The 25,824-nt window shown below is 38.7% G+C and overlaps 1 protein-coding gene across 1 annotated transcript in view; it reads left to right on the forward strand.

Moving 5' to 3' along the window:
* LOC121391184 (protein Wnt-5a-like) overlaps positions 1-14,203 on the forward strand; it is a 91,449-nt gene extending 77,246 nt beyond the window's left edge. The window contains exon 4 of the mRNA XM_041522893.1: positions 5,371-14,203. Within this exon, the coding sequence (XP_041378827.1) occupies positions 5,371-5,832 (462 nt within the window). The 3' untranslated portion in view covers positions 5,833-14,203. The remainder of the gene's footprint in view (positions 1-5,370) is intronic.
* The last annotated feature ends 11,621 nt before the right edge of the window (positions 14,204-25,824 follow it).

Below are 25,824 nucleotides of genomic sequence, written 5' to 3' on the forward strand. Positions count from 1 at the left end.
TTTAACCTCTCTTCTTTTGCACTACAAATATATATCATTTGAATAATCCATTGTATATTATTCTTATGTAACTTACTGGTTCCTTTTTATTATATCATTTCTTTGTACATTGTATTTTTGTATTGACAAAAAAAAAATCCACGTTTTACATACTCTTGGTTTTGTCTTCTTGTCATAACCTACGTGCACGTTTTCCTTACGGAAATCCATTTGATTGATGCCTTCTTTGACAAAGGACTGTCAGTCTGTATATATTTCACTGCCCGTCAAACCTTGTCTAGCAGTGTTGCATAGATTTCCTTTGAATTATATAAAACGACCAGCAGCCGTTTACATTAAGGTACACTCTCTGCATCTGATTTAGCCGCCATATTTGCCCATCAGTGACAATCTAACTTTCTTATTTCCCAACACTGACAGTCTACCTTTCTTATTTCCCAACACTGACAGTCTACCTTTCTTATTGCCCAACACTGACAGTATAACTTTCTTATTGCTCATCTATGACAGCTTAGCTTTCGTTTTTTCTTATCAAAGACAATCAAATTGACACCTTTTTCCGGCTTGTATCAGGAACGACCTAATACACCTTTGTTATGACTTAAATAGATTGTGTGTATTGGGGAATATGCAGAAAATGTTTAGTGAACGTCGGCTTCTGACATATTACATTCACCACTACATTTATCTATATATTATTTATTTGTCTGGATAAAATTATGTATACTTAGCCAAAATGGTTTAGCAATTTGGTAAATGTGTTTAAATAAGAGAAAACTTATTAATTTAATTGAGGCATCATTTGTCAGTACAAGGGTTATGGCCCGGGAAGTAGATAAACTTGTATAAATGGTCCTAAAATTAATTCTACGCCTGCTACCGATTTGATCGGGCTGCTGGTGCTCCCTTGCACCTGCCAGTGCAGGCGGTCCCTCCTCCTCCCCCCCCCCCCCCCCCACCTTTCCTGTCATGGACGGAGGAGCCGGCCAAGGCCGGCTCTTGCGCCCACGACAGGCGTGCGCTACAACAGCTTGTTCTGAATGTGCACGTAAAACCCTATGACATGACATGACATTCTACGTCGCGGGACTTGTTGATGTGTACTAATTAGGATCTATCTACGTCCCGGTACTCGTTAATTGCCTTTTTACCTGGTTGACGGTGTGTGCAGTCAAAAGGTAACAACGAACTAATTCTGTACCACAGTGCACTAAGAATTCGTGTCATTTGTTATGTTGTAGGTATTACAAATAAATAAAATAAAATAATTTTTAAAATGATACACAATAATATCGACTCCAACCTAAGTTTTAACGGCTCCGATGGCTGTCATTGCCAAAGTGGTTCCATATTTCTGGAGTCCATGCCCCTTCTATCCAGGTGTAAGTGATGTAGTTCATCAGTAATGTTACCTTTTCATTCTGGGGACTGTCAGCAATTGTGACAGCCCAAACGTCCTCAACTTTGTCCAGCGGAACCATCGGAAGGGCTGAAGCACACCTTACCACCTTTTATACATCATCGTATTCAATATATTCTGATGCTAGTCCTACTTTTTGCGCGTACAACGCCAAATACACTGAGTTTAATGGAAAAAAAAAAAAAAAAAAAAAAAAAAAAAAACAGCCTCTCAATCGTGTGGTGGGGAATTGGGATTGGGAACTCTTATTAACATGCCCAAATTCTTAAAGGTTCAGGCACGCCAACCCCGGATCTAGTCTCTGACATCGCCAGTGGCCAGTTCCGGGGCAGGAGGGGGGGGGGGGCGGAGGGGAGCAGTTAAGATGATGGGGACAATTTGGAAAATTTTAATGGTATGACCATAGTCCAAAAGGTAATGGGGGGGGGGGGAGTGGGGGACTAAACAATTAATTAGTTTAGAATGCACAAAAAAAAAAAAAAAAAAAATATTTCAGGATATGAATTTAACATTAACTTAGCTGGTGAAATTTTCAGTCGGGCTCGTCAAAACGTAAAAAAATAGTATTAAATAATATATTTATTTAGTTCATATGGTGGTGGGGAATATAGTGCGTACAGCGTTGTGAGCAGATATACAATACTACCCAGGACAGTAATCCTTTAAAACAGTAGAGACCAATACTTGCAAAATAAAACAAAACTGAGGACAAAAAGAAGAAATAACAATATAAGAAAAGAAAACACACACACAAGCGCCTGCTCAATTGCTACCCCGAACAGTAATGCTAGACTATAAACGCTTCTCATTTCGTTGGTAAAGAAAACACGGCTCACACTGCAATGCAGAACATGTTAACCAATTAGTTCCTTCTACTTCCCGGGACATTCGTAATTCGGCAAACCGGTACTACACAAAATAGGATTTTCTACGTCCCGGGCCGACACCAGTACAAGTAACAGGAGATTTTCAATACAAAATGAAATGTGTGACTGTCACGTCGTTAAAATGTGCTTTGGGGTCCATGCACGAAAATCTAAAAATTGTCAGTAATGTGTCTCGGCAACTTGGTATTGCATGTTGACAGCAGTACAACGTCGGCCGATGCTGCTGACGAGACGGTGGCTATCTGGAATAGTAGATAATACATTCACGAGTTAAAGCATGTTTAACGTTGTGGACGACGTTAGTGTACACCTGTCAATGGATCTAGGTTTAAAATCAGTACAGGGTACAACCAGTAAAACCTGTTTTAATAAAATCTCCTAAATACCATACCTGTCATTAAATGTGAGGTACCACACTTTGGAATTTTATCAAATAATGTAACTAATTTGATTTTAATAAAACGAACACAGTATAATAATTTATATTCTCTATTATGGTGGCTAATAAACAAAACAAAAAACCCAAAAACACCCCCCCCCCCCAAAAAAAAATACACAAAAAAATACACAAAAACAAAAACAAACAAAACACAAACAAAAAATACCCATATAATCAAAAGAACAAAATAACCTAAAAATCGAAAACACGAAGCATTATGGATCTGTTGATAAAAATCCATGCTCTTACGAGCTATCACCATGTTGTATTTGCGTTTGTTTTTCCACAACCCTGGCACGGCTTGCATATCTGACAGGCAGATCAACGACGCAAACGATCGGCCCATATTTTGCAGATCTTCGAGATTGTGTTGCGAACTGGACTTGTAATCTTTTCTTGCTGGGAACAAACTAAAACACGGTTGAATCAACACCCTACTGGTGGGAGCGCTCGGGACGGCGCAATCCTCACGTAACTCAGCCCCACAACTTGAGAATCGGATCAGGGGGAACCCACGCGTTCATAACGTGCCAGCGAAACCTTTGAAGTCCACAAGCTGTCCCTTTCATGGAGATAACTGGTGCGGAATACTTCCATTCGGCCACTGCTATATCGGATGGATATCATCCAGATGGCTAAATGTAGTAACTGAATTCCAGAAGTTTTTCTTGTTTCTTCATTGTGCAAATCTGAATAACGCGGTGATTATCTTCTCACTTTTTTATTTGTAAAATTGTATAGGTTTGATGGACTTGGTATACAAAGGGAGATAACTCTAAAAGATTAGCCATGTGCCAGTGGACGGAGTCAACCAGAAGTAATAAATTATCATTCTGTTTGTGGCAGGTGTGCAAAGTCGTTTGTGTTTGCGTATGTTTTACAAGTTTCGATTGTCTATTGTTGATGCTTGGGGTGTTTTTTTATCTTTTGTTTCTTTTCGGTTTGGGAGGGGTTTTGAGGATGGGTCCGGGAGACGAGGGATGGGTAGCAGTTTGCTTTCTTTATGGATTTGTTATTATACGGTGTTTAAAAACATACTTCTGGGAGTACATGTATATCCTAACACATTTTAAAATTAAATTAATACACCAGTGTGCATTTTAAATTGTGACTGACGTTACATCTAAAGTCGGTCTGTTTATTTTATATGGGATACTTGTGTTTTGGTCCCTGTTACATCCGTCGAAATCCAGATCATCCTGCAATGGCAATTTTGTACAAGTAATAACGAAGTAAATATCCGATAATGATAAGATACTGTTGCAATATCAATTCTGCCACGAATTTTTGCGGCGGCCCTGCTGGTTGTCATTGCGAATTTCGAGGGCTGCTATTGTACGCAAGCATGTATTTAAGTTCAAATCAGATTACCATAAGCTACTTAATGCTGAAATACAATTGAACTTGGACTTGGAAATCATTTAACATGCTCGTTCAGAGCCAGCTGTCGCATGGCACGCCTGTCACGGGTTCAGGTCCTGACATGGGCCAGTTCTTCTGCCCAAGACAGGAGGGAAATTGGGGAAGGAGTGAAGTACAATTCAGCATATCGTTTTAGTCTTTGGTGGCCATTGAATTTATTGTGGCTGATGATACATTTTGTGCCAAAGTTTTTGCAACGTGTTCTCAAAAGGAGTAAAGAGGTTAAATGTTCTAGTGGTATATTTGGTTGGAGAGCTTAGTAACTATAAAATAATGGCAGAACAAATCAGTGTTGGGTTTAAATTACAGAATATTGAATAAATGTGGTAATATAGACACCATATTTATTTTACCAATGCGAGGTGAGTTGCGCTCGATTAAACTCGCATAAAAGATACTGGGGACATATGTCGCTTAAGGCATGTAACCGTTTAATTTTATACACAATAGATACAATTTCTACAACACCTGACTCTAAACCTTAATCAAAGAAAATGGTATTATACCAGCCAAACCTGACAAATATGCCTATTTTAGGAGTTGGTACAATTGGTCGGGTAGAAAAATGTCAATGGTTACAGGCTACCAGCTTTTAGGGGGATTTATGGGGGGTCACCACCAAGGTGAATGTAGAGTCTGAAAGTAATGCAAACGGTTCTGTAAAAAAAAACTTTCAGACCGAATATCCACCGTGTTGATAACCGCAACATACCATCCTAACAGTTGTTCCAATGGAGTTTGTGTACCCAACCACTTAAGCAAGGATGTTTAATTCAGATGTGGATGAAACAGAACGCATCCTTCACTATCCTAGTCCCTCGTATAACTTGCGATTCTACGTTTAGTGTCACCTGCACATATTTCAAGAACAACAATTGAACAATTGAATTTTTTTAAAATGGCATACTTTTGTATTATTCGCCCCCCCCCCCCCCCCCCCCCCCCCCCAATACGGTCCATATTTTCGGAGCTATATTAGCCCCACGAAATCGTAAAACCACCGTAAGCTGTGATAAGACCACAACACGCGTCATAGTGACGTCATAGCTTACGATGGTAGGTTAAGATTGCTTCAAAAATATGGGCCCTGGTTTCCTGTGTACTACTGTTGGTAGTGACGATAGCAAGAGTAGTGACGATAGTTTTTAATCTGTTCTATCTTGCCATATTACTCACTTGTTATTTTTTTTACTCTTTTCCAGTCTGTGTATAACTACGCCAAGGTGGCCTGCAAGTGTCACGGTGTGTCCGGCTCGTGCAGCCTCAAGACCTGCTGGCAACAGCTACCGTCGTTCAGGGAGGTAGGCAACCGCCTCAAGGACCGCTACGACGCCGCCACGGAGGTGCGCTTCAACCGCCGCGGCACCAAGCTGGTGCGCAAGAACAAAAAATACAACAAGGCTTCGAAGGAGGACATGATTTACCTGGACCAGTCCCCCGACTACTGCGAGTCGAACCCGGAGACGGGGTCCGTGGGCACGCTGGGGAGGGAGTGTAACAGGAACTCGCAGGGCATGGACGGGTGCACGTTAATGTGCTGTGGGCGTGGCTATAACACGTTCAAGAGAAAACTCGTAGAACGGTGTAACTGTAAGTTTTACTGGTGTTGTTATGTACGGTGCAAGACTTGCGAACGGATTGTGGACGTTCATACGTGCAAGTAGCAGGGTTTGTAATCTCATGACGTCACGATGACGTAATCGTTTTGTGCGTACAACATGACAGACAGACAGACAGACATACACTGATACAGACCAGCAATATTCTTCCCACAGACATCGAAGAAGCTTTTTTTATATTCAGTGTCAGCCTTTTTTTTTAAATTGGTGACACGGAAAGTTTGTTTTTCCAATGTCTGCGGAATTGCTGTTCAGATCGATCGTATGGGAATTGTCAATGAATTTGCATCAAGGAAAACAATTTCGGAAAAGCAACAGAGCATACTCAAGCTAAAAGACGAGAAACCAAATCATGAAAATATAGATCGGTAAATCACCGTGTATCCTGCTAACAATTCGTGTGAGGATTGGAAGATTTAATTTAATATGTCCTGTTTAAAAACGCCAACATCGAGGTGATACATTCGACAAACATTGGAGTCACTTCAAACTCTAGGATGTAAGTTGCCCTTTGATGGGTGTTGTCTGGGTGGCTTTACTTCGTTGTGCTTTGAAGGATCGAGGTAGTGGTAGTTATTTCTTTGAGGATTGTCTGTATCACAGAAACCAGGGTCGTAGCTAACAACTTCTTTGGAGGTGGAACGAGTACAATAAATAGTATATACTCCCAGAAGTCTCAGCATTACAACCTTAGGGCTATAATTGATATTTTCCTTGAAGGAATAGATATGGTAGACCCTTAACAGCAGACATGAACATCTTTATAATGATGAAAGGGTAAAATTTAAATAATGATATTATGGTGATGACAACGGCTCTGAAAATACAGTTTATTCAATGTGAGGTCAATTGACCCCCAAAAAAGACCGCAAAAACCCAAAACCACAGCTGTGACATACCAATGAGAACTAACAGATGAGTGGGAAAACATTCGTTTTGGACCATATATTTTGTTGCTGGGTGTAATAAGCAATATTGTATTTATGCATGCTGTCAAGTTTGTAAACTTCCGGACTAGATGCAAATCATTGTGACACAGCTTTCGGCAGAAAAGACGTTGTATTTTTTGTTCACGGTTTCTGTACAGGCTTCAATATGTCTCAGCATGTTTAATGGTTCCTTTAAGGAACTGGAACTTTTTGGTTGATGTAATTAAGTTATGTATATCGGGAATAGCAGTGAATTTTATTATATCCACAGCTGTTTCCCACCTGCACCGAGAAGACAAACCACATTGCGCAACAGAACACCTGAGATCGGTTCCGAACCAGTCCACACCGAACTAATTTCAGAATCTGGCTATTCTCCCTTTTACTCGCATCTTTGATGCTTCATTAAGGAAAACTCAAAGCATTTGGCCCCAAAAGCACTGCTGGTGCCAACTTACTTAATTGTTACTGAAGATATCTGTTCGAATTTTCTGAAGCCAAGATTTAATTTGTTTATTTAGATAACCTTTCTACATTGTCGTCGTTTCCAGTGAATCGTTTCCATACTAGAAATTCTTGTATTTAGGCACTATGCTTAACTGCATTTTTTTTTCTTTCTTTAAGAGAAGAACTATTTTTATTACTAGAAGTGGGGAAAGAAAAATTATCTTTCCCTATGGAAGCAAAACAAATCCATTTCTTCCCCAAGATACGTTTTGACGTCGTAATCAGTGCTTCAGTTTAGGCTTTGACATCTTAGTTTCCATGGTGGTAGTCATGTCAATAACTAATTTACGTCATCAGCGATATGTACGTCACAGCTATGACGCAACGCTGTGTCGTGTTCTCAACTTGCAAATTTGTTTTCAATAACAGTATCGTTTGGAAATCTTCCATAAAATTATAAAGATTGATAATGGGTAATAAACAAAATACGCAACTCGCTACACGGCAGTACCGTTTATCTTGCACCCGGGAAAGCACAACATCAATTTACTCGTGCAAAATAAAGGGTATTGCCTCGTAGCTTGTTGGGTATTCTCTATGTCCAAATTTAAGCTGTGGTCATAAAAGCGGAAAGAGACATTATAGGGTTGTTGTTTTTAAAAGAATGTAATTACTACTTATTGTCCATAATTGTATTTGTCACAAACAGTGCATACAGAATATTTGGTTATCGCTAAAGATCTGGTTTCACCCATATTTCTGCACATTTTCATGTTCCCCATCAAACGTAAGGGATATTGTAGTGAGAGGCCATTTCAAACATTTTATTTATATTTAAGCTTACTTTTTTTTCTTTTTTTTAAAATTATTTTTTAAAGCCAATGACTTGAAGACAGGGATGAACTTAAATACGATAATTTACGAGAACGGGTAGGCTTCATTACAACAATTAACAGTAGAATGGATAGTTAAATACTTGGCCCATTAAAAATATAAATATAATATATTAAATATTATGTCAGTTTATCTCAGGTTCGTTGTAGCATAATATCGGGGGAAGGGTAGTCTATTTTGAAGAGTTTCTTTGTTTGTCTAGTAAATTTCATTAAATGATAGTATGGAGTCGGTAGGGATGGTGTTAATTCTTCTGATATCTCGTTTCTTTAATGTGTGGTTTGGTTCAGCGGTAGAACTCGAGTAGACGATATAAAAGTAAACTAGAAATCAGCGTTCGACAATCGATAGTGTTAAAAACTGCTGGACATGTGTATTCTATAAGAGAGTTTTTGTTTTGCCAGGGCTTCTATAATACGGTAGACCGACGCCCGTGGCTAGTGCTTTACACCGTCGGGCAATTAAATACTTCCAATGGCGAATCCTGGCGGCTAGTAAAAAAAAAACTTTTGCACATAATTTACTATCGTTCGAAAATATTCTGTCCAAAAACAATACTCTTGATGGTTTGGGATGGGGGGTTGTGATTTTTATTTTTATTTTTTATTTTTTTTAGAAAAATAACAGGATTGTTCTAAAATCAAAGAAAATCTGTATATATTTGAGTAATAATGAGATAATAAAGAGAGGACCTTAATTCCCTTTGTAAAAACAATGAGAATAAAATGTTATCTTATATGAAGAAATAAGTAAATATTTATAGTAATAATATGAATATCGAATAAATTTGTTAGTATACAAATTGTGTAGCATTTTGGTGAAAGGAACATTTGAACTCGGGATTATCCAATGTATTTCATCTCAGAGGTAACATTGGTTGTCAAGTATATAACTGACTTAATGCTTCCAGTGTCTTTGTCGTATGCTAATTAGTTACTGTACCGGTAGATCTAATTTTTGTGAGATTTTATGTTCCTTTTTTTTTTATACTTAATCTAATATGTAAATATTCATAGCATTTTAAGGACATGCTAGAATATTTATTTACTTTGTGATATATTGTTGTAAGTTGGTATTGTTTAATAGGAAATGTGACGTCATAATAAATTATATTAATATGACGTCATAATAAAGTATATGTTAAACCACGACAGCACAGCATTTAGTGTTAAACAAGTCTGACTACTTTATTTCACAATTCTTAAAGGTTGGGTCGCACGGTATTTGACCTACTAAATGGTTTAACAGTAATACCTGAAAATAATATATACATTTACATTGTCCTGAAAAGTAGTTTATTCAACCAGGTACATAATCTTCATATCTCATTTGTTGTCGATATTGTGTTACATATTTGAAATATGGCTTTGTAGTGATACATGTAAAACAGGTTCATTTTTGCTATCGCTAGCTGTCAAGGTTTATGATAGCGGGTGTTTACTGAAGAGAAACATAAACACCGTGCATATTTAAACGAATTAATATCTAATAACAGTGCATATATTAATTTAAAGGCGCTATCTCACAGTTGCATAATGGCGGCTTCCTGCTAACTTTTTAAAAATTAATTTTTGTTTTCAAATGTAAGCTTTTCACCTTAATCTATATATACATAGCGGTAAAATATTTCAACTAAATAATTTAATTCACTTGTAGAAAAATATGTTTGTTTCTTCAGTGGGCAACCGATGGAAATGTGAGCGTTCGTTTGAGGCGAACATTTCGTCACGTTATGTCAGGCGGATGAAGCCGACATATGTATTGTCTTTGTGCAATTCATCTGTCCCTGCCAGACATATCCAGCCAACTTTCCAGATTTGTTTGGATTACCCAATTTCATAACATTTGTTCCCCAGTGATAAGACAGGAATATTATCATACTGAACGCGACTTAGTCTAAACGGCGTATAAGCATTACAAATTCGATATTCCTCACTTATTTATTCGATTAATTTGCAGTCACTTGTTTAAATTTAAAAACATTATTAAAAAACTTCTTTTTTTTAATATTTTTTTTTTAGCAAGTTATGGCACATGTAACTGTGATATAGCACCTCAAATGCTAGTCTTAGCCTATCAACTGTCATGACGTGGTTGGCTAACTCGACAGTTGTGTTGTAATCCCCCCCCCCCCCCCCCCCCACCGTAGATTTCAACGAATACGCTCAGTTTAACGACTATTCGGTTGTAGGTGTTGTATACGACGAGCATCGAATTGTCAGAGTGCTCAGATTAGCAACTGGATAGTCGTAGAAGTCGAAAGATCGGCGAGTTGGCCAGCTCCGCCGTGACAGTTCGTAGTCTGAGCCTAGCATAATTTATATAAACAGTGTGACTCTCCCTTTAAACGGCAACTACCGTGCGGCGACTACGCCTTTAATAAATATACGCAATGAAACTGAATATTTCAGGTTGTACATGATAATCGACACAATATTACGAGTCTTTCGTCTGGGGCACTTTTGAACTTTTTTTTATTGTTGTTATATGTTTTGTACATACACGTGATGATAATTATTATTTAAGCATTCATGTTCATCGTTTATTATTTTCATCTTGTTCATTCATGTACATGTATTATTTTGTTAGAGTAAATTTTGTTTTCCGTATATATAACTCTTTTTTTCCCTTCTTCTTCAATCACAACAATACAGACAATTTTACAACTGGTATTTAACATGGAATGTGTTCAGAATTCAATAAGCGTTTGCTTGAACTCCTAATTCAAGGGAGATAATAGTTAATCAACTTAAGTCTGTATTAGCACAAATAGTTATTATGACCATCAGATTAAAGTACTACTTACTATATCTTTTGTGTTCAAACAATATCTTTTCGAGCCAGTAGATACTGTAGGTCAGATCCGGTTAGTAACAGTGGCGGATCGGGAGGGGGTGTCTGTTATGTATGAGCATCATCCACTGGGCTGTAAGTTTCCTTATAAAACTTCTGTGTACAAAGCTAATCAGGCGCGAATTTTAGCATGGGGAGATTTAGACCGTGGTGAGCGAAGTTTATAGGGGTGGCGGGGTCGGGTCGAAATATGTTCCCCTGGATTTTTTTTTTTTTTTTTTTAACTATTTATTTAAGAAGGAGGGAGGTTCGACCCCCACTCCCACCCTCACCCCTCGCACAAGCGCCTGCGAATGTATATATTCGTCCTGGACCCAGTCATTGGCGATGTCTGAAACGGACGAGGACAACGACAAACCAAAATATGCAGTCACTAGTGAGGTCTGAGTCCGTGAACCTTCAGTGCATGTATTTGCGGGATAAAAGTGTACCCTACCTTCTGATCTACCCTACGAAAATACGAGCCATTTATCAAAGTAAACGAAAGGAAGTATATTGTTTTATCTATTGGTTGGTCAAGCAATTTCTTGGGCAAAAAAGCCATTTATGTACGTGGTTTTGTAAATTTTGAAACAAATTGGTGGATATAATCAAAGACCAGAAAAGGGACAATGTACTTTGAAGTGTTTTAGGATATTACGTAGTTAGCCCGTTAGTTGTATATCGATTTTAACTATAATAGATTCTTGCTTACTTGATGGAAACACTGCTGTAAGTCTTAATTTTGCCTATAAGGATTTTAATTTTTGATTTGTAAATTTTATTTATTTAAAAAATGTTTGTTATTTGACATTCATTGGCCTGAATTGTTGTGACTGAATTTTGTTGATACCTATGTTGAATTTTACGTCATTTGTTTGTTATATATATTTGATGTACATGTATATGATATTTTAGTAAACGCATTAAATGATGTAATATTATTTTGAGAAACAAACTTAGTGCTGTTTTACAATAGACTGAAAAATATCAGTTTTATTCAACAAAGAATGTACAATAAAAACAGGTATTGTGATCGTCAACGATATACAGTTGTCGCAATACTTTTGTTCATTTAAAAAGAAAAATAACCCATGAAAATGATAATGAAAAAAGAATAAATGTTCTGTTAATTATAGTGAGAATAAAGAACTCATTGTAGTTGCAGAAAAGCTGAGGAAATTCAGCAATTTATTCGGCAATTCTCAGATATGTTCGGTAATACTCGGGTGTGTTCGACAAACCTGGTGTGTTCGTCATTCAAGTGTGGGATTACAGATAGGCATTTGTTTTTATTGTATCATATGTTTTAAAATTCAGCCTGTTGCGGATACTTACATTATTATAATTAAAGTAATCTGAATAAAAAGTGATAAATGAAATACTACTCTAGGCTTCAATACTTCGATTATCATAGGTGAATAAAGCTAATACTGGTATTACTCGTTCCATTGCTGTAGGAAAGATTGTGATTAGCAGATCATTGTGTCGCATCATTTGGCTTTATTCAAATTCTACACAATTAAAGCTATTTCTTACGTTTAAAAAAAATCAGAAATATTTCTCTGTCAAAAACAATTTTCTATACTGAATGTTTATTTTCGCAATACATGTGAAAAATATTCGAATATATAAATGAAAAGCACAAAATTAAGTGTAACATTTTGTCTGTAATATTTATATTTTCTTCTCTTTAGCAAAAAAAATAAAAATGTATTAAATATTTTTTGTCACTGAAAACATGATTTTGGTCTTTAATATTTGTTATCCCTAAATGTATTCCTTTGTATCCCTTTGTAACGACTATGTTTGGTTATGGCAGACACAATTCCATTGTAAAGAAAGTAATATAAATAATATTATTGGATGTATTGTAAATAAACTAGAAGAAGGGATAACAGGGTCTGTTTACATAGCTTTCGATTTTGCCAATAATCATGGGCATCCACAGAAGTTAGGGACTATAAATGATAATCTATGGCCATACACGAACAAAAATAATGCAAAAATCAAAACAATTTATATAAAATACTATTCATGTACCTTAAATTCCTGTACTATGATAGTAGTTCCTTCATTGTCGTTAGGTGACTGTCGATCTGAATAATTATACCTTTCTCAACACTGACGACTGGCAAAGGCTTGTAGGTAAATACATCTACCAACAGTTTGATGGGGCAGAGGCTTGACAATGGGGTCTCAAGGATAAGGCATGAAAATCATGTTTAGTGATGATGGGATACGTTTCGGGGGAGTGTGAATGACTTGGAGTGCGGGAGTGCACAGTGCTCTCTCTCCCTTCATTACATCCACTGTGGCTAACCAAACGGGGAAGAGCGTCTTCTTTTATTTTGGCTTTAAGCTCTTTGGGTCTCTGTATCTAGACACATGTTTATGTGGCGGTGGGGGGGGGGGGGGGGGGGGGGGGGGGGGGGAGTTCAACATTTGTTCAGTTTTGCGTTTTTTAAAATATGACCAGCGGCATTGAAACCTGGAAGTGACTCGGGAATCAAAAAAAAAAGAAGAAAACAATACTTTAGAATGCCTGTTGGTTAAGGATTGCTGAACAGAGAGAGAAGTTATTGGTATGATCCAAAGTCCAAGAGACTGACATACAACTACTACTTACGCGGTCACACTAAATGTTCGTAAAACTCCGAGTATATACGAAAATACAACAAACATAAGTTATTATTTGGGGGAGGTTCATGGTGTCGGCGAGTCTTCGGATCATTGACATAGTCATGGGTTTATGGGGTCCCCCAAACATGTTCTTTTTTATATTTTTTATATATTTTTTTTCTTCTTCTTTTGTATTATTTTGTTTTAGCGCTACTTTATATATTGGCCTATCTTGCAATCCTAATATGCCATTTTAGGGTGAATGTTTGTTTGGGGATCCCCATCAATATATTTTACACCTTCCAATAACTAGGGCAAAACGTTTTAAACGATTTATTAAATTTATTATTTAATGAAAATCACATATTTCTAGCGGTATTACGTGTGTTTATTTGTCATTCTAAGCACTGTGAACTCATTTCCTTTTTGCTTCTTTTTGGTACACTAAACAAGAGTGCCCGGTATTCGTAACGCCTATTATAACAACAGTTTATACTTTAGATTCCTTAAAAAAAACTACACAAGTGGTTTAAAGAGTTCGGTCCTCTATTTCGAACTGATTGAAACATATGTTATTGCTTTTGACAAACAACTGGACTAGGCACAAGTTTTTTTACTTCCTAGGCCTCCTCCACAAGAGAACTATCAGGGTATGTCAATCACAGAGGTGTAAATAAAATCATTAAAACAAACTCGTCTTGTCGTCTCTCTCTATCAAAGCTATACAGAGTCACTTTTATTTCTGAAGAAAGGAATTGTTGCCTAGCGACACCCCAGCACATTGTTTAAGTAATGGCTAGAGGTGCTTTGGTCGTAGGATTGAATCCTTTTAGGTGGTCTCATTTTTTCAATGTTTTTTTCCTCCGTCCCAACCAATTCCTCAAGATTTGGAATATCAAAGGTCGTGGTATGTGTTGTCTTGTTTGAAGGAAAGTCCTTAAAAACGATCCCTTGCTGCTAATGGAAAATTTTTGCGGCTTTCCTTTGAAGACCACATGTTCGAATTATCAAATGCCAATAGCCGATGATTAATTAATCAATATGCCGTAGTGGTTTCGTTAAACAAAACAAAACAAATGTTTACCCTTAAAGTAGTGGCTGGTATGAGTCAAACATAATTACAGTAATTCTTGCATGTGGTATGTAAATCTGGCAGAACAAATATGCGGTTGAAATATACATATTTACCTTTCAACAAACTACACAGCACTTTTTATGGTGTTATATATTTATATGCACTGGATAAATGTTTATGGAGATTGGTTAAGCTGGAAGGTTGTGGTTTTGTATACCTGCTCCGGCTTAATACAAAATGAAACAAACAAAGAAATGACTCATTCATCGCATTCTAATTGTGGTTAAATGCCGTCGGACATATTGTGGTTAAGGACCACACAAATAATGACAGGAAACACGCAGCCGCCACTTCATGTAGGAAGGAAGGAAGGAAGGAAAATTGTTTAACGTGCACATTCAGAGCGAGCTGTTGTAGCGCACGCCTGTCCTGGGCACACGTGCCGGCCTCAGCCGGCTCCTCTGTCCAGGACAGGAAAGGGTTGGGCGGGTGGAGGAGGGACCGCCTGCACTGGCAGGTGCAAGGGAGCACCAGCAGCCCGACCGTAGACGGTAACAGGCGGAGGGTGGTATGGTGCTATGGAATTTGGAATGTCCCGCAGGATTAAACCAAAGAGAAACGGTGCGCATTTTGATGATGGAATTTCGGCGCAATTTTGATGGTCGTTCTAAAAATAAAAGGTAACCACCCCAGGCAGGATATTGCATACCATAGCCTCTTTGTTTGCATCAATCGCGGGGCAGCGACAGAAACGAGAAATAGTGTAATGGGTCCACCAACTGGATCGACCGTGCATCAGGATACATCCTGCCACATACTCTAATACAGAACGAATGAAAGAAAAGAAAGAAATGTTTTATTTAACGACGCACTCAACACATTTTTATTTACGGTTATATGGCGTCAGACATATGGTTAAGGACCACACAGAGTTTGAGAGGAAACCCGCTGTCGCCACTACATGGGCTACTCTTCCGATTAGCAGCAAGGGATCTTTTATTTGCGCTTCCCACAGGCAGGATAGCACAAACCATGGCCTTTGTTGAACCAGTTATGGATCACTGGTCGGTGCAAGTGGTTTACACCTACCCATTGAGCCTTGCGGAGCACTCACTCAGGGTTTGGAGTCGGTATCTGGATTAAAAATCCCATGCCTCGACTGGGATCAGAACCCAGTACCTACCAGCCTGTAGACCGATGGCCTGCCACGACGCTACCGAGGCCGGTCTAATACAGAACGAATGCGCAAATTGTGTTTAGGTTCACCAAAACGAATTCTCCAACAACCACTCAATTCTGTCTTGGACAGACAACCAAGATATCTGAAGTGTGTTTGAAGGATAACACATTAGCTAAAAAAAACCTATTCACTGTGGTAGAGTACAGTAAAATATAAATATATATATATATATTTTTTAAATTTAAAACAAAATTAAACTAAACTAAACTAGAAAATAAAAATATTAAAACCAAACAAAATAATAAAACCAAACAAAATAAAACAAAGAAGAAAAAGTATAATGAGATTCGAACCCACAACACCGACAGTTCACGACGTTAACATCAATATATGGCTGGCAGGGAGTCGTGTTGCAACTGGGGAGCAATCCATATCCTGGCCATCTCAGCATCAGAGTCGGAGTTGCCACTGCCCCCCCCCCCCCCCCCCCCCCCCCCCCCCCCCCCACCCCCCCCCCCCCCCACCACCCCCCCACCCCCCCCACCCCCCATTCGTAAAATGTTTGTTAACTGTATTTATGACGTCACCGATAGTATCGCCCCTTGTCGCAACCATTATGAATCGATTTTTTTACAAATGCCAAAAATTAATCCAGTTATAAAAGTGTCATCCTACGCCCCGGTTTCTAGGCATGCACAACATTCCTATGAACTTTTTCAATAAATGGGGAAGTAGGACACACTGAAATTAATTATGTTGATTTAAACAATAGTTCTGATATTTAAAAAGATATCTCCATTATTATGTTTATGGCAAAACATATAATTTTTTGTCTTTTATTAATATGATTATTATTTTATTCCGAGGGTGATTGATTTTTAAAATATATTACTTGCCACACACCCTGTCTGATTATTTTGTGGAACATTCCTTCGTCTGGATACTGCATGCTTGTCAGTTTTTTCTAAAATGATATTTTGACACGTGTCATGTTAACGGCGTATCAACATCAGTAGGACCAGTGACTCATTCATACACCTTGACGCTGTCAACAACTTAGGTACTGCGGAAACAAGTTACTTCTGATTATCTTTGTTGCATTTTGAATAAATGATGATATCAATTGTCAGGAAATTTGTCCTATAAATTATTACATGGGCATTGATGTCGGGGGACGGTGAGGGGGGAGGGGGAGGGGGGAGGGTGTCTGATATAGCCGCAACTCATTGGATGTCAGTAGTTTTAATAGTAAATATTTGCGGTCGCCGATATTGTTATAGTATATTGTAAATAGGAGAGGGTCTCGTAAGTTATATAATTTTGTGACTGTCTATATTATTAATTTTAAAAGGTTGCAGTCGTCAGGTAACTTGCGACCATAACATACGCATAATATATTATATATACTATTTGCAATACAATTCATGTTTCAGTTAATCTCATTACAGCTTTATTAACACAAAATACGCTAATAAAAACAAAAAAGGCAGGCAAATTAAAAATAAGGAAGGAAATGGTATATTTAACGACGCACTCAACACATTTTATTTACGGTTATATGTCGTCAGACATATGGTTAAGGACCACACAGATACTGAGAGAGGAAACACGCTGTCGCCACTTCATGGGCCATGTCACGGGGATTCTATAATACCCGTAACTGAATAAAACACGATTGTCCAAATATCTCTATTAGATCTTTCTGTAACAGGCAGTTATACCCGCTGTGGCTCGTCTCTAGGTATGATCAGAGATAAGATCTTATACAAAGTATATATTATTATAGCACGTTTAGTTCACTAGAAAACACAACAAAAACACAATACACTTTGGAATCTGTATTAACCTACGCTGACAAATGTACTGCCGCAGTAGATAATTAATAACAACAATAATAACAACCCAGAACTGATCACTTAATTAGTTAATCTCTAGGTGTCTAGTTTACACAATATGCTAATCACTTCACCGTGACACAACACCCACACGTGTGATAATTGAGAAACGCTAACACACACACACGTGCGATAATGGAGGAATTACAACACTATTCCTAATTGGTTAATTTTTAATTAACCCTAACTACTCATTCAATAACCTTGTAATACAGAATTAATACTGGTACCTATCACAATAAAGACAATAACCTACAGTCCTCTAGGATGACTGGCTAAGCTTTATATAATTATTTAGGACAGTGAGCCTACAGATTACTGCGTCAGATGACCGGCAGCACCGTCTAAATAATATTGGTATAATACAGTATTAACATGTTTAAAGTCACATCAATCACATCAAGGTTATACACAGAGCAGAAATATATATTTACCAAAGTCCCGTCTGAACTAATATAGATCGATCAGTGGACGACGACCGTTCCCCTCGGATACTTCCAAATGTTTCTCCTCGATATATCTAAATCCTAGCTATTTATTCAAAACTCTCAGAGACAGCGAAAATCGCCTGGGGGTACAAAGCGGTACCTCACGTATCATGTGGATTTTCCACAACAACCACGCCGGCATATTTTTCTCTGATCGTCAGACTGGCTGTCGCCATCCGCGAGCAATCCCCTGGCCATAAACAGCACTACCGGAGATATTACGTAACTACTAGCCACATGGCCTCCACACCTGCGCTGGGTGTGTATTAGAAAAGCTCGATGACCGTTGCGCAAAGGTATCACGTAACAAGTTGCCCATCTAGCTAAGTGCATTTGGAACTGCACACGGCCCTCTAAAACAATTAATATCGCCACAGGCGAAAAGAAATTAAGAGCATGTACCGTCACAGGCCACTCTTTTTGATTAGCAGCAAATATCTTTTATGTGCACCATCCCACAGACAGGGTAGTACATCCCACATAATATATACCAATCGTGGTGCACTGGCTGGAACGAGAAATAGCCGAGCGGGCGCTTTACCACTGGGCTACGTCCTGCCCACTAACAAAAACGAAGACAAAACTAAACTAAAGAGAAAAGTACCCGATTTTTCATCAGACATTTAAGAAAGGAAAATATAAGAACACAGAAATAAATCGGCGACACAGTCTCAACATCCTGGTTTTCACCGCTCGCTGGCTAATTATCACCTGACATATGTACACAGACACAGACGGACGGACGGACGGACGGACGTGTCAAATCTTTAAAAAGAGAATGAATTAATGTTTAACGACACCCCAGCACGAAAAATACATCGGCTATTGGGTGTCAAACTATGGTAATGCAAACAAATAAAGTGATGATCAACATCAATATAAAAATTCAAAATTTAAGTAAAAACAGTGTAAAGAACTGTGCAAGAATACAAATATAATAGATAGATACTGACTTTTACTCAAAATTTAAATTATGTATATCTAAAAAACCCACCGGGATTTGTGCTGTATTGGCCATTCTCAAAGAGAATGGTTCGCCCCTGCACCACGGTGAGGTTACAGCACGCGCAGGGGCTTTAAAAAGAGAAGACAAAAACGATTTTTAAGGAAGAAAAGTTAAAAAGTTTGTTTTGTTTAACGACACCACGGGAGCACATTGATTAATTAATCATTGGTTATTGGATGTCAAACATATGGTTATTCTGACTCGTAGTCCTCAGGAGAAACCCACTACATTTTTCCTAATGCAGAAAGGGATCTTTTATATGCACTTTCCCACAGACAGGAAAGCACATACTGTGGCCTTTGTCCAATTGTGGTGCACTGGTTGGAACAAGAAAACCCTAATCAGTTGAATGGATCTACCGAGGTGGTTCGATCCTGCGACGCCAGCACCTCAAACGAGCACTCAACCGACTGAGCTAAATCCCGCCCCTTTAAGGAAGAAGAATCAGAATCCAGTTAAGGTGATGTCATAGCTACCGATGAAACCATTATGTTATCTTGTCACAATCAGCTAGAGTTTGTTTTGTTTAACGACACCACTAGAGAACATTGATTTACTAATCAACGGCTATTGAATTCCAAACATTGGTCATTTTAACATATATTCTTACAAAGGAAACCCGCAACATTTTCCCATTAGTAGCAAGTGATCGTTTATATGCACTATCCCACATACAGGCTAGCACATACCATGGCTTTTGATATACCAGTCGTGTGTCACAATCAGCTATTATCGTACGAGACACTCGTATCGTGCGCTGTCGTCTTTAGACCTTGAGGGGTGTTTTCAGACTATAGGGGCACGTTTTCGTATATTTGAAGGGAAGGCACTGGCCCCCCTGACATGCTGCTGGTTACGGCCCTGTAATCGTTCCATAGCAACACCCTCGTAAATCCGCCCCTGTATGATACATTCATACTATTTATATATATAATACTTTACATGTAAATTTATCTATTATATGACGGGGGCGGGACGTAGCCCAGTGGTAAATGTTCGCTTAATGTGCTGTCTGGGATCGATTCCCGTCGGTGGGCCCTTTTGGTTATATCTCGTTTCAGCCAGTGCACTACGACTGGTATAGCAAAGGCCGTGGTATGTGCTGTCATGTCTGTGGGATGGTGTATATAAAATATCCCTTGCTACTAATGAAAACAATGTAGCAGGTTTCCTTTTTAAGACAATATGTCAAAATTATCAAATGTTTGACATTCAATATTCCGATGATTCATAAATCAATTTGCTCTAGTGGTGTCGTTAAACAAAACAAACTTTAACTTTTCCAATAGCTGACAATTAATAAATCAATGTGTTATAGTGGTGTCGTTCAACAAAACAAACAAATTATCTATGACGATATCCCAGGTTAAAGGTAACAGCATTGTGACGTCATAAACACTCGTGCAAGGAGGTGTATTGGAATAGTAATCACGTTTCTTGTTACCAGACGTAACGTTGGGTTAACTATTGATGGTCGAACTCCGGAAGGTAAGTACGTTATAACATAATACGTTAAAGTCACTAACTCTTGTTACACGAGGTATGTAGCTTTTCATTTTGATATAAAATGCATTTTGGACTGCCACAATTAGGATGACCAAAAACACAATGAATGTGCAAAAATTTACAATTCAAGCAAGGAATTGCAAATAATCTCTAATTTAACGGTAAAAAAAGAAGAAAAACCTGAAAATAGCTAATACATGGAATAAGATATTTTATAATTATTAATATGAATGTATTTGCAATGCTTAGCGTTAAACAGCTACGGAACCGGGGTGTGTGGAGTAATGTGGACGGTAATGTCTTTACCGCACACTGGAATATTTTTCAATTCTAGTTTCAAATAATATAGAAAATATAGTTTCTAGATATATCTTAGAACGCTTCTAGTTATACATAACAAAAAAAAAAAAAACCTAGAGCAAAGCATACACACCCACGCAAATAAGTAGCTTGTGGCCTTACCACTAGTAATTATTATTTATAAATAATGGATTCTCGGAGCATTTCTAAGTTCGGGGGAACAAGTGTGCATTCCTAACACACTCTAAATGTTCGCCTGATTTACATTCACTGAAGTTCAAACTTCCTTTCAACAGGTTGTTAATAAAGGCGCTCCTTAATATACTTTACAGGCCAAAAAGATAGCGAGGTTAAGCGGTTGCCTTTAAATTGCAGTGAAAACGTTTACTAAATATAGATATATTCTGCAAAATGTGTCCATGTGTTTTATCAGCCACGGTTTCGGGTTTTGATTATTCCAAATCGCGAATCATCTGACTAAGCTGATAACACCATACGTCGGTATTATCAGCGAACGTTTCGAGAATACTGTTTTTTTGTTGGGTTTTTTTTTTACATCTTGTTTTTCTGGAATTGGTCTAATTTAGCTTTCAGCGAGTGAACACTTTCGGTTCCAGTGTTGTAGAACCGTCCGGATGTCTGATAGGAATGTGATTTTTTGGTGTCTGGTGTACCGACTTTCATTGGTGGTCTTTCCCGCCTTTTAAGTTCTGGCTGGGTGTTCAGCGTCCTCTGTACCTCCCATGCACGTGCAGACTCCCCAAATGCGCGCGCGTGGCGCGTGGTATCACATATGCGAAACTCGGAGCTACTCTTGCAAAGCCGATTTATCAAACGCACGTGTATTTTATTGCAGTTTGTACAATATTGAGATCGTACGGAAATGATTGGTTACAGATATATGCCACAGCGAAACAACCACGTTACATGGGCGTACATGGGGGGGGGGGGGGGGGGGGGGGGGGGGTTCGATTGGTTCGACCGAACCCCCCCCCCCGAAATCGCTTTTTTTATAATTTAATATATCTGACATTGATATCTGACATTATTATATTTACTCAACATAGAAATATATGCCCAATATCTTTGCAATCTATTTTGGAACCCCCCTTTTCAAAATCCTATGTATTGGAACCCCCCTTTTCAAAATCCTATGTACGCCCATGTCACTGATACTCAAAGTTCACAAATGATGGGCTCGGCGAGTACTTGAACGAATGGTCGACGGAGAATACCGACTGTTGTCGACAGTGACCGAGAATATCGAGAGCTCTTCCGACATTGACCGGGGCCCCGTGTTATGAAGCGATCTTAGCACTAAACTCACCTTAAGTCACTACGTTCTACTATCGAACTTTATGACTTTAAGGTGATTTTAGCGCTAAGATCGTTTCGTAAAATGGAGCTCTCGAACAACACCATTTGTTGTCGACAGTGTTCGAGTATTGTCGACAGTGACAGAACATCGAGTATTGTCGACATTACAGATACAATACTCCTCGACTGGCATATAAATGACCGTGGTATGTGTTGCCCTGTTTGATAGTTGGTAGAATTAGACAATGTGGTGACGGCTGGTTTCATCCTTGTCGGACCGAGTGGCGTGAACATAAGTCTAAGATATAATATTAAAGTAGCAGACTGTAAGTGTGCGCGTGCGTTTGCCAGTGTGTGCGCGCGTGCGTTTGTCAGTGTGTGCGCGCTCGCGTGTATGCATATGTATGTGTGTATTGTGTTATATGTATGTGTGCTATGTTGTGTGTATGTGTGTGCTGTATATAATTATGGTGTGTGTGTATATGTGTGTGTATTTGTGTGTGTGCGTGTGTGTATGTCTGTCTGTCTGTCTGTCTCTCTCTCTCTGTCTGTCTGTCTGTCTCTCTCTCTCTCTCTCTCTCTCTCTCTCTCTCTCTCTCTCTCTCCTCTCTCTCTCTCTCTCTCTCTCTCTCTCTCTCTCTCTCTCTCACACACACGCTCTGTCTGTCTGTCTGTCTGTCTCTCCTCTCTCTCCTCCTCTCTCCTCTCTCTCTCTCTCTCTCTCCTCTCTCCTCTCTCTCCTCTCTCTCTCTCTCTCTCTCTCTCTCTCTCTCTCTCTCTCTCTCTGCGCGCGCGCGCGTGTGTGTGTGTGTGTGTAAGTTTCATCATCTTCCTCTTTAATTTCTTTTGTTGCAAATGTCTTTTAGAATGAACAAGCATTTATTAGTTTCAAGAAGAAAAATCGTCATAGCACCCAAATGTCTTAACACATTAAACATTACACAAAGCGTTTTATTTCCTGTAAACATACTTCAAATACCGCAAATATAACTCTAATAGAATTTTTTTTATAAACACATCTAAACAAGTCGAGATCATCACAATTTAATGTCCATGATCCATTCATCAAATAATACATTTAGCGCAATAATGGGCTGAACGTACGACTTGCAAATCTTTGGAGCATTTTTGTCTAACATATACCTGAGAGAGCAGCTTTAATGCGTTTCTATTGTCGAGAAGCATACGGCGGAAGGATACGGTGAACAGTCTTTTCAGACGGCGAAGTAGCTGCAGGGCAAGTTCTCCGTTTCCAACAGCAAGATTCTTTGTAAGTATAATATCAGTGGATAATTAAACGTGACAAGATATTTTACAGATAAAATACGTGAAAGAATATTTTATGGATAAGATGAAATAGCTCTTGGATAAGTGGGTCACCCGAGATATAGTTTTATGTGTGTGTAAATGAAGCTATATATATATATATGTTTCATTTTGGTCATGCATTTGCTTCGACAGGTAAAAATAAATACTGTTTGTTTAAAACAAAAAAAGAACAACAAGATCTGGAATAGGAATACTGAGAGAAACAGGGGCGGATCCAGGGGTGATCAGGGGACCCGTCCACATAAACAAATTCAAGTGTCTCTTTTTCCCCTCATTTTACCGTTAGTTCCCCCTGCATTTTGCGATAGGCTATCGCAAAATATTTCCTAGATCCGTCCTTAAGGGAGAGAGAGAGAGGGGAGAGAGAGAGAGAGAGAGAGAAGAGAGAGAGGGAGAGAGGAGAGAGAGAGAGAGAGAGAGAGAGAGAGAGACAGAAGAAGAGAGAGACGAGAGAGAGAGACAAATAAAAGAGAGAGAGAGAGAAGAGACACAGATTAGAGAGAGTAGAGAGAGAGAGAGAGATGAGAGACAGACAGACAGAGAGACAGACAGACAGAGAGAGACAAGAGAAGAAATATAAATCAAGAGAGAGAAAAAATAGACACAGAATTAGAGAGAGAGAGAGAGAGAAGATGAGGAGACGGGAGAGAGAGACAGAGACAGGAGAGAGGAGCACAGACAGACAGAGAGAGACAGAGAGAAATATATAGAAATACATTAGAATAGAAGAGAGAGAGAGAATGAGAGAGCAGAGAGAGCACATTGAGAGAGAGAGATTCGGTTATTATATGAGAGAGACTTGGTAAAACTGACAGACAGTCCAGACAGACGGCCGAACCCGCTACAGACAGTTTGTTTTATTTAATGACACCACTAGAGCACATTGATTAATCATCGGTTATTAGATGTCAAACACTTGGTAATTCTGACATGTAGTCATCAGAGGAAACCCGCTACATTTTTTCCTTATGCAGCAAGGGATCTTTTATATGCACTTCCCCACAAACAGGAAAGCACATACCACGGCCTTTCGCCGGTTGTTGTGCACTGGTTGGAACGAGAATAGACACAGAGAGAGAGAGAGAGAGAGAGAGAGAGAGAGAGAGAGAGAGAGAGAGAGAGAGAGAGAGAGAGGAGGAGAGAGAGAGAGAGAGAGAGAGAGAGAGAGAGAGAGAGAGAGAGAGAGAGAGAGAGAGACAGACAGACAGAGAGATCCTTAGCCCCACACTCCTATTCCAATTAATGTAGGAATGAATGAATGAATGGATGAATTGATTAAACGATTACGGAATATATAACCAGCCGAAGTGTTTCAAAGATGACAGACACTTCTGATTTCCTTGTAATCGAATAATAATCGAACATTTAAAGGGACTGTCCTGAGTTAGTAGCCATTGTAAGATGTTTGCGATAACAGAGCCTTGTTGGCGACTACTATTTTATATTAAATACATTTTCTGTTTCAGAATACCAATGTCTGTATATCAAATGTTTTTGCGGTCGTATACTACTGTCTGTAGCACTCAGTTTTTACTAAATAATTCGTGATGTATATTTTTTCGTACGAAATTATTGGGAGGTAAAATTCGGTTTGGACTACTACAAGCATTAGGACTACAACAAACACCTTGTAAATACAGACACTGATATTTTAAAGAAAAAAATGTGTTTAATTTTACGTACGTTATGTCATTTTACGTACTTTACGTATGTTACGTCATCGAAAAGGCTCTACTGATCGGAAACATTTTATAATGGTTGTAAACTCAGGACTGTCCCTTTAACGCACGCGTAACTAACAAAGATAAAAAAACACACGTTTGTTTTGTTTAACGACACCACTAGAGCACAATGATTAATCAATCATCGGCTATCGGATGTCAAACATTTGGTAATAATTCTGGCATGTAGTTATCAGAGGAAACCCGCTACATTTTTTCCTTATGCCGCAAAGGATCTTTTATATGCACTTTCCCACAGACAGGATAAAATATACCACGGCCTTTGGTGTACCAGTCGTGGTGCACTGGTTGGAACGAGAAATAACCCAATGGGCTCACCGACGTGGATCGATCCCACATCGACCGCGCATCAAGCGAGCGCTTTACCACTGGGCTACATCCCGCCCCTAACAAAGATCGACACACGGATTTTACATACCAGTACACATAAGACATCTTCTGCTCGGTGCAGGGAATTAGAGTCAACATTTCAGAG

Source organism: Gigantopelta aegis, unplaced genomic scaffold (assembly GCF_016097555.1).
Source record: "Gigantopelta aegis isolate Gae_Host unplaced genomic scaffold, Gae_host_genome ctg1905_pilon_pilon, whole genome shotgun sequence".
NCBI lineage: Eukaryota > Metazoa > Mollusca > Gastropoda > Neomphalida > Peltospiridae > Gigantopelta > Gigantopelta aegis.